This window comes from Cyrtonyx montezumae, unplaced genomic scaffold, assembly GCF_038088225.1.
Source record: "Cyrtonyx montezumae isolate F1298 unplaced genomic scaffold, pur_monq_1.0 scaffold_37, whole genome shotgun sequence".
In the NCBI taxonomy this organism is placed as follows: Eukaryota; Metazoa; Chordata; class Aves; order Galliformes; family Odontophoridae; genus Cyrtonyx; species Cyrtonyx montezumae.
In genome coordinates this window covers 1,288,014-1,304,219 of record NW_027072042.1, presented here as the reverse complement: position 1 = coordinate 1,304,219, position 16,206 = coordinate 1,288,014, and the positions used below count along the sequence as shown (strand labels likewise).

Sequence of the window (16,206 nt, the reverse complement as noted above, 5' to 3'; positions counted from 1 at the left end):
GGGCGGGGCCACGCGGAGACACGCCCTCTGGTGCCAGGCTACGTCCCCTGAGCAACAACAACGCCCCCCGGCGGCAGACCACGCCCCCTGGGCACAGACAATGCATTCCGTTGCCAGGCCACGCTCCCTTGACCTAAACCCCGCCCCCTGGCGCTGAGCCACGCCCTTTGACACCAAACCGCGCCCCTTATCGTCAGACCACGCCCACCGATCCCAAGCCACGCCCCTCAACGCCAAGCCACGCCCCCCCGCCGGCCCGGCGCCGCTCCCCGCCCCGCCCCGCTCCCCCTCCCGGCCTCACCCCGCCCGCCGCTCCCGCACCGCCCCCACGCGCGTCGCTGCCCCACAGCCCCGCCCCCTCCTCCTCCTCCTCCTCCTCCTCCTCCTCCTCCTCCTCCTCCTCCTCCTCCTCCTCCTCCTCCTCCTCCTCCTCCTCCTCCTCCTCCTCCTCCTCCTCCTCCTCCTCCTCCTCCTCCTCCTCCCCGTTCTCCCCCGTTTCCCCCGTGGCCTCCCCGCCCGCCGCACCGCCCGCGCCGCTGCCGCAAGTCGCTGACAGGGGGGGGCGGGACCTCCGCCGCGCCTCGCTCGGCCAATCGGAGAGCGAGATTTTGACCACGTCCCTCCGCTCGGCCCCGCCCACCTCTCACCTCCGCTGCGCCGCAGCGCCACCTGCTGGACGCACGGGGAAAGCGCAAGCTGAGCGCGCCGGGACGCCGGCGCGGCGAGGAAGCTAAGCAGGAGGGAATGCGTGCGGCGCTCGGATGGGTGAACAGAGATGCGCTTCGGGTGCGAGGACCGCCAAAGGGACAACGGCGGCAAAAGCACCGCCCCTCCCCCACCCCGGGGAAATGGGGGTTGGGGTGGGGTGAGGATGGGATAGGATGGGGACTGGGATGGGATGGGGGTGGGATGGAAATGGGATGAGATGAGGATGGGAATGGGATGTGACCCGGAGATGGAGACGTGACCCGGGCCTGGAAATGGGGATGGGGGCAAAGAAAGGGTTGGGGATGGGATGGGGTGAGGATGGAGGAGGGATTGGGATGAAATAAGGTGAGGTGGGATAGGATGGGATGGGGTGGGGATGGGGTGGGGATGGGAATTGGTGTGAGGGTGAGGATGGTCCTGGAAGTGGAGATGGGAACAGAGATGAAATAGGATGGGAGAGGAACCGGGATAGGAGGAAGGACAGGAATTGGGGTGGGGATGAGTGGGGGACACGGACCAGGACAGGGACGGGAAGGAACTGAGGTGACAGCCGGAAGGTGACAGCGATGGGGGGCGACCCCCACAGTGCACCACTGCCGGGCTCCTGCCCCGACCACTGCCCGGGGACACCCATCCCTTCCGTGGGGCGCTCGGTGGGGTTTGGGGGCGACGCCTTTGGGGGACGATTGCGGCACCCCCAGAGGAAATTCCCACCCGCGTTCCCACGCTCCCCCCCCTTCCCCTTCCTCCCCCAAACCCTCCACTTCCCCACGCCCCCCCCCCGCCCTATGACACCCCCCCACTCCGGGCCGAGGCAGGAAGGAAGCGGCGGGGGCGGGCCGGGCTCGGCGGGAGGAACAGTGGGGTCGGGACGGACGGAGCGGAGCGGAGCGGAGAGGAGGACCCCCACCCCATCCCCTGCACCATGGCCCGGGGTGAGCGCGGGGGTCGCGGGGTGCGGTGGGAGGACGGGGTCCGGTGGGAGGGGAAGGGCGGCCCTCGGACCCGCGGAGCCCCCCCATGTGGGTCCGGGATGCGGGGAAGCGGAGGTCCGCGCCCGGTTGTACCCAGCGCTCGGGGTGGAGGAGCTGAGGCTGCTGGCCCGGAGCTCTGTGCTGCCCTTCCTCCGCTGGAGCTCTTCTCATCCTCTTCCTCCCATAGATGGGGGGGGTTTGGTGCGCGCCGGGTGGGGTGCGCGGGATGCTGCTGCCCCACGGGGACGTCCTGAGCTGCGGGGGGACCCACGTAGGGCTGTCCCCATCCCCACCTCCATCCGCATCATCCCATCCCGGGGCCATCCCCGTCTCCACGCTGGTCCCCATTTCCATCATCTCCACCTCCGCCGTCCCCACTCCCATCCCCACCTCTGTACCTCCGTCTCCATCCCCCCCCCCCCATCCCGACCCCATCCCCATCCCCACACCTCCGCCACTTAGCTGCCCCCCCGGGACCTCCGTCCCCATTCCCGGTCCCCATTATCTCCATCCCCGCGCTCCGAGGGGGGCAGAGCACGGCCACGTCCCCACCGCTGTCCCCTGAGCTGCGTCTCCGAAGTGCCCCCGGTCCACGCGTGGGGCGGGGTGTGCCCGTGGGGCCGTGTGTGTCAGTGTCAGTGCCCCGGAGCTGCCGAGGCGCAGTTCAGGCTCCGCCGACGGCCGTGCAGCGACGGGTGACCCCGTCCCGGGGGGGGGAGCGGGGTCCCCACGCGTGGGGCGCGCGGTGCGGGCTGTGCCCCACGGAAAGCCCCAGGTGCTGGGGGGGGGGATGCCCCGGGAGCTCGGACGGGGGAGGTTTTGCTTCCCCTTTCTGCTCGGCCCCAGCTGCTCCGTCCCCCCCCCCCCGCTCCGCTGATGCGTGAATCACCCCGCGCCCGCACCCACTGCAGCGCGGAAGGACCGCGGCTCTTCCTCTTCCTCTTCCTCCTCCTCTTCCACTCCTCCTGCGGGGCTGTGGGGCACGGCTTTGCCCCCATATCGCCTCCGCTGGGGACGGAGTGGGGCGGGCGGAGGGAGACGCCCCCAACCCCCCCCCCCCACACACACACAGAGCCGCGGTGGGGGTGGGGTCACCCCGGGATGCGCCGCGGGGATCCGTGTGCCCCTCATCACCGCCGGGAAAGAAGGGGTTAACGGGGGGGGGGAACTGATGGGATACGTGGGGGGGAAACGTGCGTGGGGTGGGGCACGGTGCGGCTGCGCCCCACGGTGGGGACGGTGGCACTGCAGCGCAGGGTGACACAGCACTGGGGGTGGTGACACAGCACCGCGTGGGGCACTGCAGCCCCTGAGCAATCGGTGCCCGTGGGCAGTGGCACTGTGCCCCCATGTCCCCCCCTGACCCCACATCCCCCCCCGACCCCATGTCTTCCTGACCCCACATCTCACCCCAACCCCACATCACAACCCCTGACCCCACCATGTCCTCCCCTGACACTGCATCCCCCCTGACCCCATGTCCCCCCTGATCCCACATCCCCCCGTGACCCCACGTCCCCCCGACCCCATGTGCCCTCCTGACCCCATGTCCCCTCTCTAACCCCATGTCCCCCCATTACCCCATCCCCCCTCTAACCCCACGTCCCCTCCTGACCCCACATCTCCCCTAACCCCACGTCCCCCCCTGACCCCACGTCCCCTCCTGACCCCATATCTCCCCCTAACCCCATGTCCCCTCTTGACCCCACATCTCCCCCTAACCCCACGTCCCCCCCTGACCCCACTTCCCCCCCTAACCCCACATCCCCCCGACCCCACGTCCCCCCCTGACCCCATGTCCCTCCATGACCCCACATCCCTCCCTAACCCCATGTCTCCCCTGACCCCACATCTCCCCCTGACCCCATATCCCCCCCTGACCCCACGTCCCCTCCTGACCCCATATCCCCCCTGACCCCACGTCCCCTCCTGACCCCATGTCCCCTCTCTAACCCCATGTCCTCCCATTACCCCATCCCCCCTCTAGCCCCATGTCCCCCCCTAACCCCACGTCCCCCCGACCCCACGTCCCCCCCTGACCCCACATCCCCCTAACCCCACGTCCCCCCGACCCCACATCCCCCCCTGACCCCACATCCCCCTGACCCCACGTCCCCCCTGACCCCATGTCCCCCCCTGACCCCACATCCCCCTAACCCCACGTCCCCCCGACCCCACATCCCCCCCTAACCCCACGTCCCCCCTGACCCCACATCCCCCTGACCCCACGTCCCCCCTGACCCCATGTTGCCTCCTGACCCCACGTCCCCCCCTAACCCCACATCCCCCCCTGACCCCATATCCCCCCCCCAGGCCTCTGAAGCGGACGGCGCGCGGCGATGCAGAGCATCAAGTGCGTGGTGGTGGGCGACGGCGCGGTGGGCAAGACGTGCCTGCTCATCTGCTACACCACCAACGCCTTCCCCAAGGAGTACATCCCCACCGTCTTCGACAACTACAGCGCCCAGAACACGGTGGACGGGCGGACTATAAACCTCAACCTGTGGGACACGGCCGGGCAGGAGGAGTACGACCGCCTGCGGACGCTCTCCTACCCCCAGACCAACGTCTTCATCATCTGCTTCTCCATCGCCAGCCCTCCGTCCTACGAGAACGTCAAGCACAAGTGGTACCCCGAGGTGTGCCACCACTGCCCCAGCGTGCCCGTGCTGCTGGTGGGCACCAAGAAGGACCTGCGCACGCACCCCCGACACCGCGCGCCGCCTGAAGGAGCAGAACCAGGCTCCCATCAGCACGCAGCAGGGCCTCAGCCTGTGCCGCCAGATCCGCGCTGTCAAATACCTCGAGTGCTCAGCGCTGCAGCAGGAGGGGCATCAAGGAGGTGTTCACCGAGGCCGTGCGCGCCGTGCTGCACCGGCACCTGCCAAGGCCAAGCGGCACTGCGTGCTGCTCTAGGGCCCACGGACACCGCACCCCCGGCACCCCCGGCACCCACACCGCACCCCCGGCACCCACACCGCACCCCCGGCACCCACACACCGCACCCCCGGCACCCCCACAGCTCCGGCCCCACCCCACGGCTCTCAGCGTTCACGTTCTGGATGATGCCTGTCCATCTCTCGGCATCACCTCCTGAGACGGGGCTGCCCCATGGGGCCGACCCCCCCCCCCCCCCCCCCAGCTCCTTCCTGAGCTCCCCCCACCCCCTGGGGACCCATTGCTACCGCTGTTGTGCCCCTTGGGGACCCCCAACCCCCCTTGGGGACCCACCAGCCCCCCACACTCCACTGTCCCCCCGGCACAGTGTCACCCCTCAAAGTGCTGTGGAGGGGTTTGTCCCATAGGATCCCTGTGGCACTGCCCCCCCCCCCCCGGCTCTCCCTGAGATGCTTTCAATAAAGACCCCCCCCCTCACCCCTGTGCTCTCCTGTGTGCCCCCATCCCCGGAGCTGCTGCTGGGACACGAGTGGGTCCCTGGGACGGAGGGGTGGGGACCCGCACCCCTGGGTGACACCAGCTCAGCGCCAGGCTGCTCTGCGGGGTCACGGGGACGGGGGGACACTCACAGGAGCACACTGCAGGGATGGGGATGTGGCAGAAACAGACACGGCAGGGATGGGCATGGGGGCAACGTGGGGATGGGGGCAACATGGGGATGGGGGCAACGTGGGGATGGGGGCAACGTGGGGGTGGGGACACAGCAGGGATGATTGCTGGGATCTGCAGGAGAAGGGTCTCCATCCCAAAAGACCCCGAAGCTTGGGCTCTGCCCCTCCTGGCAGCCCCACTGCAGCCCCACGAATGTCCCCACGGCAGCCCCAGGATGGGGGGGTATGGGGGGTCCGGGTGCTGCAGCCCCCCATGGGTTGGGGTCAGCTCAGGGGTTGGAGCTGTGCACAGGGGCCCCTTGTGCGGCCCCACAGGCGGCCCCAGCCCCACACAAACGCCCTTTGTTCCCCGCAGCCGCCCGCTGGGGGGGGCCCCGGGGGGGTGGTGGTGTGGGTGGTGGTGCCCCATCCCCACCCGTCCCCATCCCATCCCGGGTGGAGGGGGCTGGGATGAGGTGGGGACGGGGCCCTGCCCTGGGATGAGCTCACGGGTTCCTCTTCCCCACGGCATGAGGTCAGGGGGTGTGGGCAGCACCGGGGGGTGCTGCACCCATGGGACCCCAAAGGGTGGGGGCACGGAGCGGCCCCACGCGCTGCAGCTTGGGGTGGGGGGGAGGAGGAGGAGGGCAGCGAAGGGCACAGAGAGCCGACAAAAAATACTCAGTGCTTTATTCCATCCTCCAAACCCACGAGGACGCGCTGCAGGGGACGGGGGGCACACACGGATGGGGCCACGGGACCCCCCCCCCACCCCCCCATAACCCAGCTCAGCCCCCAGCCCGGCCCCACAGCCAAGTGCCCACGGTGTGGGGGCTCTGCGGTGACATCAGGACCCCCACCAAACCCCACCAGCCCCGGCAGTGGGGAACGACACCGGGGCAGCGACCGGCGGCACCCGTGTCCTGGGAGCAGGGCTCAGCCCCCACGGGAGCGACCCCAGCCCCACAGCACGGGCTCAGCCCCCACGGGAGCGACCCCGGCCCCACAGCACCCGGCTAGAAGTGCTTGTCCTCCAGCACGGAGCTCACCAGCAGCTCCTTGTTGCCGAAGTCCCACAAGGCCGTCATGTGGAAGGCCATGTTGGAGAACACCACCACGTACTCCAGGAAGGCGAAGATGGTGTACACTGCGGGGGGGGAAGCACAGGGGCTATAGGGCTATAGGGTTACAGGGCTATAGGGCAGCAGTGGGGCCCCGTGGGCGCCCCACAGCCGGCGGTGCCGCGTACCTCCAGGTCTGCAGTACCAGTTGTGGTGGAAGTAGACGCAGACGGAGATGGAGAAGGTGATGAAGGTGATGAAGAAGAGCAGCTGCTTCCATTTGTACGACTTGCGCTCCTGGGGGAGACAGAGGGCACGGCCCCACGAGCTGTGATCCCGACCCCACAGCGTTGCCCCACGGCACGCGGGTGGGTGTGGGGAACCCACAGCACGGGAGGGATGCTGCCCACAAAGCCGACCCGGCTGTGATCCCCACGTGTGAGTGGGAGGGGAACTTCCCCCTCTGTCTGACGGTGCACGTGAGACACAACCCCCCCACCCCCCTCCTCTTCCTCCTGCTGAGGAGGAGGAAAATGTCAATGTCCCCATCACATTTTCCGTGACCCCACGCGGCCCCGGCACACGTGGGAAAACCCAGAGAGGAAGGGCAGCCCCACAGTGCCCCATCACACTGTGCCACACCGCTGTGCATCGCTCACACGGCCCCACATCGCAGCGTGCAGGGCATGGGGGTGGGGGGCATGGGGATAGGGGGCATGGGGATGGGGGGCATGGGGATGGGGGGCATGGGGATGGGGGGCATGGGGCTGCAGGGCATAGAGATGGGGGTCATGGGGGTGGGGGGCATAGGAGGGGCATAGGGATGGGGGCATGGGGATGCAGGGTATGGGGATGGAGGCATGGGGATAGGGGCCATGGGGCTGCAAGGCATGGGGATGGGGGGCATGGGGCTGCAGGGCATAGGGATGGGGGTCATGGGGGTGGGGGGCATGGAGCTGCAGGGCATGGGGATGGGGGGCATGGGGCTGCAGGGCATGGGGTTAAAGTACATGGGGTTGCAGTGAATGGGGCTGGGGGGCATGGGAATGGAGTGAATGGGGCTGCCACGCATGGCACTACAATGCATAGGGTTGCAGTGTATGGGGCTGGAGCATACCAAGCTGCATTACATGGGGCTGCAGTGCGTGGGGCTGCAGTGCGTGGGGCTGGCTCTGCGAGGTGCTGATGCCCACCCCTGCCTCAGGCCAGCTGTCTGCGCGGGGATGGGGGGCCTCCCCCCCGCCCTCAGGGTGCACCCAGGTTTTACTGCAGGGGACGCAGCGCTGGGGCTCCCGGCTTCGGTCCACCCCCCCCCCTCAGCCGCAGAGCGCTGTGTTTGGATGTGGCTGAGTCCTGGCCGACCACAGCTTGGTGCTGAAGCACGTCTCCCCGTGCACACCGAGGTGTGGAGGAGCACTGCAGCTGCACAGTGCTGTGCTGGACCCCAACCCCCCCCCCCCCCGCAGCGCTGCAATGGGGCAGCGGTGCAGCGGCCCTGCTGCTCTGCTGTGGGGTTTTTTTTGGGGTGTATGGGCTCACCCCGAGCACGCTGCTGCGATCTGCAGAGACAGGGGGTGGGGGACACCCAGCCCGGCTCCAGAGCCAGGCTGGGTGCTCGTGTGTTGAACGTGTGCAGGGACTGCAGCGTGAGCTCGGCCACGCCGCACCGACTGCAGAGGGCTCGAGCCCCACAGCTGTGGGGTGAGGAGTGCAGGGACATCAACAGGGCTAAGAGGTTTGCCAACGAGAAGCGAAACCTCCCACCCCACCGGGCGCTGCTGCCCCTCCCCATGCCACGCACACACCCAGGCCTCTCCCCCTGCACCCCCTCTGCCCCACCACCTCCACTGCCCCCCTCCCCTCCTGCCCCAAACCCGCTTCCCCTTCCCCCCCCCCACACCCACAGGGCTTTGTTTTCCTTTCTGTCTGCCTCTCTCTCTCCCCCCCGTTTGCCACCTTGCAACTGGAAACTATCTGCACTTCCCCATTGTGAGCAAGTTCCCCAGCGCCCTCCTGCCCCCCCCCAGCGCCCTCCTGCCCCCCCCCAGCGCCCTCCTGCCCCCCCCCAGCGCCCTCCTGCCCCCCCCCAGCGCCCTCCTGCCCCCCCCCAGCGCCCTCCTGCCCCCCCCCAGCGCCCTCCTGCCCCCCCCCAGCGCCCTCCTGCCCCCCCCAGCGCCCTCCTGCCCCCCCCAGCGCCCTCCTGCCCCCCCCCAGCGCCCTCCTGCCCCCCCCAGCGCCCTCCTGCCCCCCCCAGCGCCCTCCTGCCCCCCCCAGCACCCTCCTGCCCCCCCCCAGCACCCTCCTGCCCCCCCCAGCACCCTCCTGCCCCCCCCAGCACCCTCCTGCCCCCCCCCAGCACCCTCCTGCCCCCGCAGTGGGGGCCGTTGCAACACCCATCCCAGAGAGCACGAGGCTTGTGCAAGAGCAACCCGTGTCACACACACACAGTGCACAAAGCAGGGCCTGGGAGCAGGCGTCCTCGTGCCCAGGCTCCCCTGCCACCCCACTGCATGACCTGGTCACAGAGAAGGGGTTCCCAAAGATGGCCCTCCCCTCATAGGGCCGTGGCTCATGGGGCTGGGAGAGCCCATCCCGCTCCTCGTGGGCACACACAGCACCCATCCTGCTCCTCGTGGGCACACACAGCACCCATCCTGCTCCACGTGGGCACACACAGCACCCATCCCGCTCCACGTGGGCACACACAGCACCCATCCCGCTCCACGTGGGCACACACAGCACCCGTCCTGCTCCACAGGGACACACACAGCACCCATCCTGCTCCACGTGGGCACACACAGCACCCATCCCCCTCCACGTGGGCACACACAGCCTTATCTTTAACCCTTTGCCAGCCAGGTGTGGTCAGTGCAGAAGCCACAGGGGAAGCCCTTCCACCACCAGCCCCAACCGCAGCACCCCGAGAAGAAAGGAAAGCGTCTGTACCTCGGGACTTACTGTGTGTTTCTTAGTCATCCTCCAGAGGATGCACGTCAGGAGCATGTGGCCCAGGGCTGACGTGATGAAGATGATGAAGGCGTTTTCGTGGATTGCTGAATCGACGAGACAAAGGTTTCCTGTTAAATCCGGGCACGGAAGCGAGCCAGGAGTAGCAGGGGAGGCTGCGGGGGCAAAGGACGGCGGGCACGGCCCCACCAGCAGCCCCACCGTGCACAGCAGGGGAAGGCAGAGCCAAGGGCAGCTCTCTGCCCCCCCCTTGTGCCTTCCCCTCGGGCTGGGGGTGCACAGGGAGCTTTTGCTCGCCCTCCAGCATCCAGCCCAGGAGCCCCAGCGGCTGCACACCACGAGCAGCCTTGGGAGCAGCTCCTGGGATGGATGGGGAAACTGAGGCAGGGCGGGCAGCCCCCTCCCATGCCATGGGGCCCAAACTCGGCCCTCCTGTCCTCCTTGGCACTGTCAGCTCATGCTCGGCAGAGCATGGACCAGCACCCCCGGGTCCTTTCCTCTTGGCAGTCAGCAGCAAGGCCATGCTGCACGCTGCTGGCCCCACAGCAGGGAGGGCTGGGAGCTGAAGCACGGCTGCTCCCAGCACACAGAGCTGCACCCACAGCCCGTCCCGATTCGGGTGAAACACTTTCCTCTCCACTCGGAGCACTTATTCGCAGAGCACTCCCCAGGTTTTTCTCCAGGAACGGAACCCACGGCCACGACACCCGACCCTAAGAACCACACTTCCCTCCCTTCTTTCTCTTCCCCATTCCAGGGCAAGGAGGACAGCCCCAGGCACGGAGCAGCTCTGACTGCTGGGGAGGTGGAGGACCCGAGCCCTCCTCCTGCAGCTGAGGGCGCCCATGGGGGTCCCAGATCCAGCCCACCCCACGCTGTGGCATCAGCACGGGGCTCAGGGAGCACAGCCCGTTCCCATAGGCTCACAATCCACGCTGCAGCTCTGCTCACCTATGCCAGCTCCAGCCCCACCTCACCCTTCCTGACACACAAACCCGCTCCTCCCAGCTCGGGCCCTGCTCTCCCTGCAGCCCTCTGTGAGGACAAGCCCTGCATCCCAGCAGGGACCCAGCACCCAACACCACAGCCTCGTGCCCCCTGCAGCAGCACCGCCTGCTGACTCCTGCTGCCACGGCTGCCCTGCCCCACTCGGCTCAGGGGGACCCACGGGTGAGAGGCACCTCGGAGCCCAGCATCCACATGCTTTCATAGTCAAAGAATCACAAGGGTGGAAAGGACCTACAAGATGTTCCAGTCCACCCCCCCCACCCATTCCCATTGCTCCCACCGACTGCTAAACCGTATCTCGTAGCTCCTCATCCAGACTCCTCTTCAACAACTCCACCACATCCTTTGTCTCTATGGGGTCACTTAGGGGCTCATTTGGGCCACCGTATATCTCTATGGAGCCCTCAAGGGCTCTCTTGTCCCTATGGGTCCCTGTGGGTTGACCTGTCCTCCCGCTGCTCTCTATGGGGCTCTACGAGCTCTTCTGTGGATGTTGTGGGGCCCAAAGGTTGAACTACTCTCCTATGGGTCTCCATGGGCACACTACAGGGCTCAATGGGGTCACTACGGGTTGACCTGTCCTCCCATCACTCTCTGGGGCTCTGTGGACTCTTCTGTGGATGCTATGGGGCCCAAACTCGGCCGGTGCGGGACGGGAGGGAGCCACGCACCATAGTTCTCCGAGGAGGACACGTAGGTGAGGAGGAGGAGGGCGAAGTTCTCGAGCAGGTTGAGCAGCAGGTTGAAGTGGCACAGGCGCAGGTAGCGGGGGTGGGAGCAGTGGCAGCTCACGTAGTGGTTCCAGTAGGCCACGGCCACCAGGAAGCGTGGGGCTGAGTGCAGCCCAATGCAGAGCCTCCAGACGTAGCGCTGCGGGGTCTCACCTCCGATGGCAGCACTGATGGAGGGCAGGTAGTTCGGCACCTGGAAGAGATGGATTGGTGGGGAGGGGCTGCCTCAGAAGGCACGAAGTGTCCAGGGGGGATCCTCCCCTCCGTTCCGCCCTGGGGAGGGCACGGCTGCAGCGCTGCTCCAGCTGAGCCGAGGGGGGCAGAGATGGGAGGGGGCTCCTGCACCCAAACCCACCTGGGTGCTGTCCCGTGCAGTGGCTGTAGGGAACTGCTTCAGGGGTAGGGCTGGACAGGGATCTCGAGGTCCCTTCTAACCCCTGTGATGCATCCTGCAGGGCTACCCAGCACTGCCTCAGCCTGCTGAGGAGGCTCAGGGAGCTGGGAATGCTGCCCAGGTTTCTCAGCTCAACGTGCACAACCCTCACTCCTTCCCTTCGCTCAGCTGTTGGACGCTGCATGTCCCCCCAGTGGATGGGACAGGCTGCCTTGGAAGCAGTGAGGTGTGCAGGATAACACACAGACGTGGCACTGGGGGGTGGGGTTCACTGAGCATGGTGGGTTTGCTAACCATCTAAAACTCCTGTTCCCCCTGCTTATTTCCCAGTGTCCGACCCCGTTCCTGACTCCAGGCTTCGATTGCTGATGCTGGCCATGAACCTGTAAGAGAGGCGTGGACGGAGGCCTCCCTTGCCCAGAGCTTCACTTGGAAGCTCTCTCTCTACCATCCTGTAGTTGACGCTCTCCTCCTGCTCTCAGGGATGGGCTCTCTCAGTCCTCAGCAGACCAAAGAGTTCAGTGGTCCAAAGAGCCAAAACCAGCACCACAACCAAGTGCCAGTGTGGATGTGACTGGTTCCTTCAGAGATGTCTCCTCTGATTGAAGCCAAGGCCACCTGGTGCCCCAGAGGCTCTCAGAGCTGCTCCAAGGGCTCTGCTGTCCTCGATGCAGCTTGGTCTGCTCTTGAAAGCACTGAGGGTGGCCACGTGCAGTAACAGCCTGGAGTCCAAAGCTCCTCGGACCAGCTGCTCTTTGCCTGAGGAACCAGCTCCTTTCCACTTGTTTCAAACACACTGCCTTCACCATGCCCCCTGCTCCCCACAGTGCCACAGGAGACAGTGGGACCCTGCCTGCCCCCCCATCCAGCCAGCACCGCGGAGGCCTGCACCTCCCTGCTCTCATCCCAGCATCTCTGCAGGCTGAAGCTGACGAGCTCTGACTCCACATCTGGAGCTGCAGGACACCTCAGAGCACCCCTGCTGCACTGTTCTGTGAGGAGAGGGCAACGTGCACACATCATTTCTCTAAATCCATCACTGCTGGGATCCCACTGCTCTGTAGTTGCCTTCGGGAGGCTGCAGACAGTCCTTGGCAGCCCACATCACTCCTCCAGCTCCAGGAGCTCACTACCACCACTCACCTTCAGCACCCCACCACGTCTGGGCAGGAGGAGCGGCACGGACCCTGTACAACCCCAGGGTGACCTCCTCTCCTAGCTCTGCACTAGCTGCTCACTGATGCTCATGCCGTGGCTGAGGAACTTGACCTAAAGCATTCTGAAAACCCAGCTGGTCCTTCTCAGCCAGAGCTTCCAGGCACGTGCTTGTGTCTGCTCCAATGCAAGCAGCAGTGTCTCCCCTTTGTAAGAGTAACTCATCTGCAGGACAGTATACTTATCTCTGGCCTTCTCAGCTTTATTCTTTATTGCAATCAACACCAGCCTGCTCAGTGCTCCTTTTAAAGAAGCAAAACCTCACCTGCTCATTCAGGGGTATCACAAGTCAAAGCAAACAAGTTATTCAAGGCTGGTTGGAGAGGATTCCTGCTGCCTGCTCCTGCCCCGCTGCACAGCCAGCACCCAGAGCTCAGCACACTGCAGGCAAAGTCACTTACCCCACAGTGGGTGGCTGTCGTCTCCTGGAAGTGGAAGAGCAGAGACCAGATCACGCAGAAAAGGAAACCAAACAAGGGGCAAAACACGGTCCCCACGGCCAGAGTGGTGAACCGGAGCCGGAACAGGACCCCATCACGATCCAGGGGCAGTGGCACCTGGAGCATGCTGATGGACCTGAAAGCAAAGGGCAAGTGTTGGAAAGGATTCTCTGCCCCTCAGCAGCTCTCCGCATGGATGCATCAAGCTATAAGCTGCAAAGAGAGAAACCTGGGCACGGCTGGTGTTTCACAGCAGCCTGAGGGCTGGCTGCAGGCACTCACAGCTGAAAGCAGCATCAGCTGGGGGGACATGCCTCCAGCTCTGCACCACGGGGTTGGGAGACATGCGACTGCATTTCTGCTGGGCAGAGCCATCCAGATGCTTCCTCGGCTGAGCTGCCGTGCTGACACTGCAGCGTGCTGCCCCAGGCAGGGCCCCCTGAGCACAGCACAGCCAACACCTGCAGGAAGCTGCAGGACCACAGCCTTCAGCTTGCAGGATGAAGGCATTGCTCAACAACTCAGACAGGACAGGTCAGGCCAGTTTTCAAGCCTGGCAGCTTGCTCCTGACTCCATGCCCAGCCTCAGCCAGGTGTGCTCCAGTTTGTCCTGCATGCCTCAGGACGTGGCAGACAGAGCTGCAGCCTCCAGCACTGCACACACGTTACTTTGGCCCCAAAACATTGCTCTGCCGTGCATGGCCCAAATCTCTGCCATCCACACGGGCTCCCTCCACCTGGGCACAAGGGACAAAGGGCTGTGATGCTGAGCACCGGCTTCCTCCCTCACCTCCTCGGGCTCTGGGACAAATCCTCCTCGCAGACAATCCGTGTGGAAGCCAATTATCAGCAGGACCAAGGGCAACACAGGGTCACGTCCTGCAGTGCCTACCTCAGGCTGCAGCCCGAGGAGCTGACACCGAGGGGCACAGGGCAGGAGCCTTCCCATGCAGCAGCGAAGGTGACATCAAACCACGTGGCAGCCTCAGGGTCTGCTGCACTGCTTGGGATCACTTACTGCAGGGTGGAAGCTTTAGGGGTGCAGCTGCAGCCATGGAGCCGAGGACAGAGCAGGACCCCCGGCCAGCCCTGCTGCTGAAGCTCTGACTGAAGGATGGGGCGGCTCAATGCAGCAGCCAGGGCCAGCGCTGGGCTGTGGGGAGGCAAAGCAGGGACCCACCGGCCCTGTGAGCACTCAGGCATCGCCGTCCCATCGGAGTCAGAGGGCACAATGGGGCTGCAGCATCCCTACGTCCCTGCTCGTTGGGGCGCACCCAAACGGGGCATGTAACCCACCGAGCACCCCGGAACCCTTTTCCTTCCCTCCAGGACCCCCCCCCCCGCCCCGCACCCTCACACCCACAGGGCTGCTCCCCCAGCATCGCCCCCAAGGCCCGGTGTCCTCGTTGTCCCAGCGTCCCCCCCCGGTGCCCCTCTTATCCCGGTGCCTCCCAGGACCGCCCCGCACCCACCGGCCCCGCGCGGCTCACACCGTTCCGCGCTTCTCCATGCCCGCCCCGCCCCGGGCCGCCCCCGCCCCTTCCTGCTCCGCCAGGCCGCTGCCCGCACCTGCTCATCCCTCCTCCCCTTCGCCCCACCCCGTTCCCGCCCCCCCTGCCGTCCTCAGGTCCTCCCCAGGACCCCCACGGCCCCGGCCGCAGAGCACCGCCGCGGTCCCCGCTCGGGGACGCTCCTCAGGGCCCCACCGTGCCCAGGCCTGGGCCGGGCGCTGAGGCCCGAAGCCTCCCCGCAGGGCGCCCCCTGGCGGCCTGGCGGACTCAGACAGCCGAAGAGCATTCTGATTGGGCGAGCCGCGAGAAGCCCCGCCCCCGGCGGCCCGGATGCTGGTCGCTGCGTGTTGTTCTGGACTCTTCCGCAGCATCAGCCCCGCCCCTTCCCGGGCCGGACCAACCGGTGCTCTGCTCCCTTTTAACCAATAGCAAAGCAGAACCAAACGGAGTGGGTGGGACGCCGCCGAGCGGCAGCCAATGAGCTGAGGGCTCTCGGGGCGGGGCAGAGCAGTAGAGAGGCCGTTGGGCGGGGCGTTGCGTGCACTGTGACGCAGCTTCCTGTGTGTGAGGCGGCGGCGCGAGAGTGGTGGGGCCGCGCCGCTCCGCACCGCTCCGTCCGCATCGCAGCGTTCCTCGCCGCTCCTCTCCGCTCTTCAGCGGTGAGTTCCGCGTCCCTCTCTCCCTCCGTTCGCGTCTCCCGGCCGCTCGGGGTCTCCGCGTCGCGGGGCCGCCTTGGGAACCGGGCCGGCCGCGGGAGTTGGGCCGCTGCGGCCTTCCGGCGGGGGGGGGACGGGCGGGAGGGGGCGGGGGGGAGCACGGGGACGCGGTTGGTGTGTGCGCGCGCGAACCCCGTGTGGCCGCGGGGTGGTTGGGCTCCGTGATCTGCTGAGGTCTTTCCCGACCCCCGCGGTTGCGCGGTCAGTTTGGTTCGTGGTGGAGCGTTGTGCTTGTATTGGGAGGCAGCGGTGCGGGTAGTGCGGCTAAATCTTCCCTAAGGTAAAGCAGGACGGGGGGGGGAGGGGTCCATCGCAGCCCCGAGCCGGTCAACGGCTGCGTAGGAGCGTTCGGAAAGTTGAACGCGGGTGCCGAGGCCGGCGTTGGATCGTGGGGTGGCAAAGCAGGGACCCAACCGGCACTGTCAGCACCCAGGCATCGCTGTCCCATTGGAGACAGAGGGCACAACGGTGCTGGGGGTGCAGCATCTCTACATCCCTGCTTGTCAGGGCGCACTCAAACGGGGCGTGTAACCAACTGAGCACCCCAGGGTCCCTTTCCTTCTCTCCAGGGCCCCCCAGCACTCTCACACCCAAGGGCTGCCCCCCAATCCATGCATTGCCCTGGCATCACCCCAGGGCCCGGTACCCCCCTTGTTCAGGTGTCCCCTCCATCAGTGCCCTCCTTGTCCTAGTGAGCCCAGCGAGCAATGTAAACCGCAGAGCTGGAGGAAGATGTTGGGCTTGTTGGAGAAACACCTGCGCTCCATCCCTGTGTGTGTTCTGGTGGGCTGCAAGTGTGCAACGCACGTGGTTCAAATGTGGGAAGGAAAGGTAGGGAGTGCTGTTTGAGCTAGATGTTTGAGGGGCGGTTGAGAGGACAGATCTGGGGAGTAGAGCTGCATCGATGAATGATTTCAGCACGTGAGATGTGGA

General features: G+C 66.4%; 2 protein-coding genes across 4 annotated transcripts; one reads left to right on the top strand and one right to left on the bottom strand.

Moving 5' to 3' along the window:
- The first annotated feature begins 3,992 nt into the window (after positions 1 to 3,992).
- RHOG (ras homolog family member G) lies at positions 3,993 to 4,614 on the top strand. Its single transcript, XM_065745726.1, is given in 4 exon segments — positions 3,993 to 4,387; positions 4,389 to 4,511; positions 4,513 to 4,552; positions 4,555 to 4,614. Coding segments are annotated over 4 exon segments (573 nt in total). The 5' UTR covers positions 3,993 to 4,021; the 3' UTR covers positions 4,599 to 4,614.
- Positions 4,615 to 6,177: 1,563 nt separating this feature from the next.
- Positions 6,178 to 14,570, bottom strand: PGAP2 (post-GPI attachment to proteins 2). Of its 3 annotated transcripts, none has more exons than XM_065745782.1 (6): positions 14,519 to 14,570; positions 13,008 to 13,182; positions 10,938 to 11,190; positions 9,238 to 9,344; positions 6,480 to 6,588; positions 6,178 to 6,377 (listed from the first exon to the last, which is right to left on the bottom strand). In XM_065745782.1, exons 2-6 carry the CDS (start codon positions 13,170 to 13,172, stop codon positions 6,247 to 6,249), a joined length of 765 nt encoding a protein of 254 aa, XP_065601854.1. In that variant the 5' UTR covers positions 13,173 to 13,182; positions 14,519 to 14,570; the 3' UTR covers positions 6,178 to 6,246. The 3 variants fall into 3 exon arrangements, with proteins under 3 accessions (XP_065601854.1, XP_065601852.1, XP_065601853.1); XM_065745780.1 differs by lacking the exon at positions 14,519 to 14,570 and adding an exon at positions 13,276 to 13,438; XM_065745781.1 differs by lacking the exon at positions 14,519 to 14,570 and adding an exon at positions 13,276 to 13,438 and having other exon boundaries at positions 9,250 to 9,344.
- Between the last annotated feature and the right edge of the window lie 1,636 nt (positions 14,571 to 16,206).

Bases quoted from the DNA above. Each gene is read 5' to 3' on its own strand.
- PGAP2 (XM_065745780.1), bottom strand. From the start codon at position 13,421: ATGGCTCTGCCCAGCAGAAATGCAGTCGCATGTCTCCCAACCCCGTGG. The intron at 13,183-13,275 runs GTTTCTCTCTTT...CTTTGCTTTCAG, and splicing joins GAAACACCAGCCGTGCCCAG to GTCCATCAGCATGCTCCAGG. The intron at 11,191-13,007 runs GTAAGTGACTTT...CATCTCTTCCAG, and splicing joins CGACAGCCACCCACTGTGGG to GTGCCGAACTACCTGCCCTC.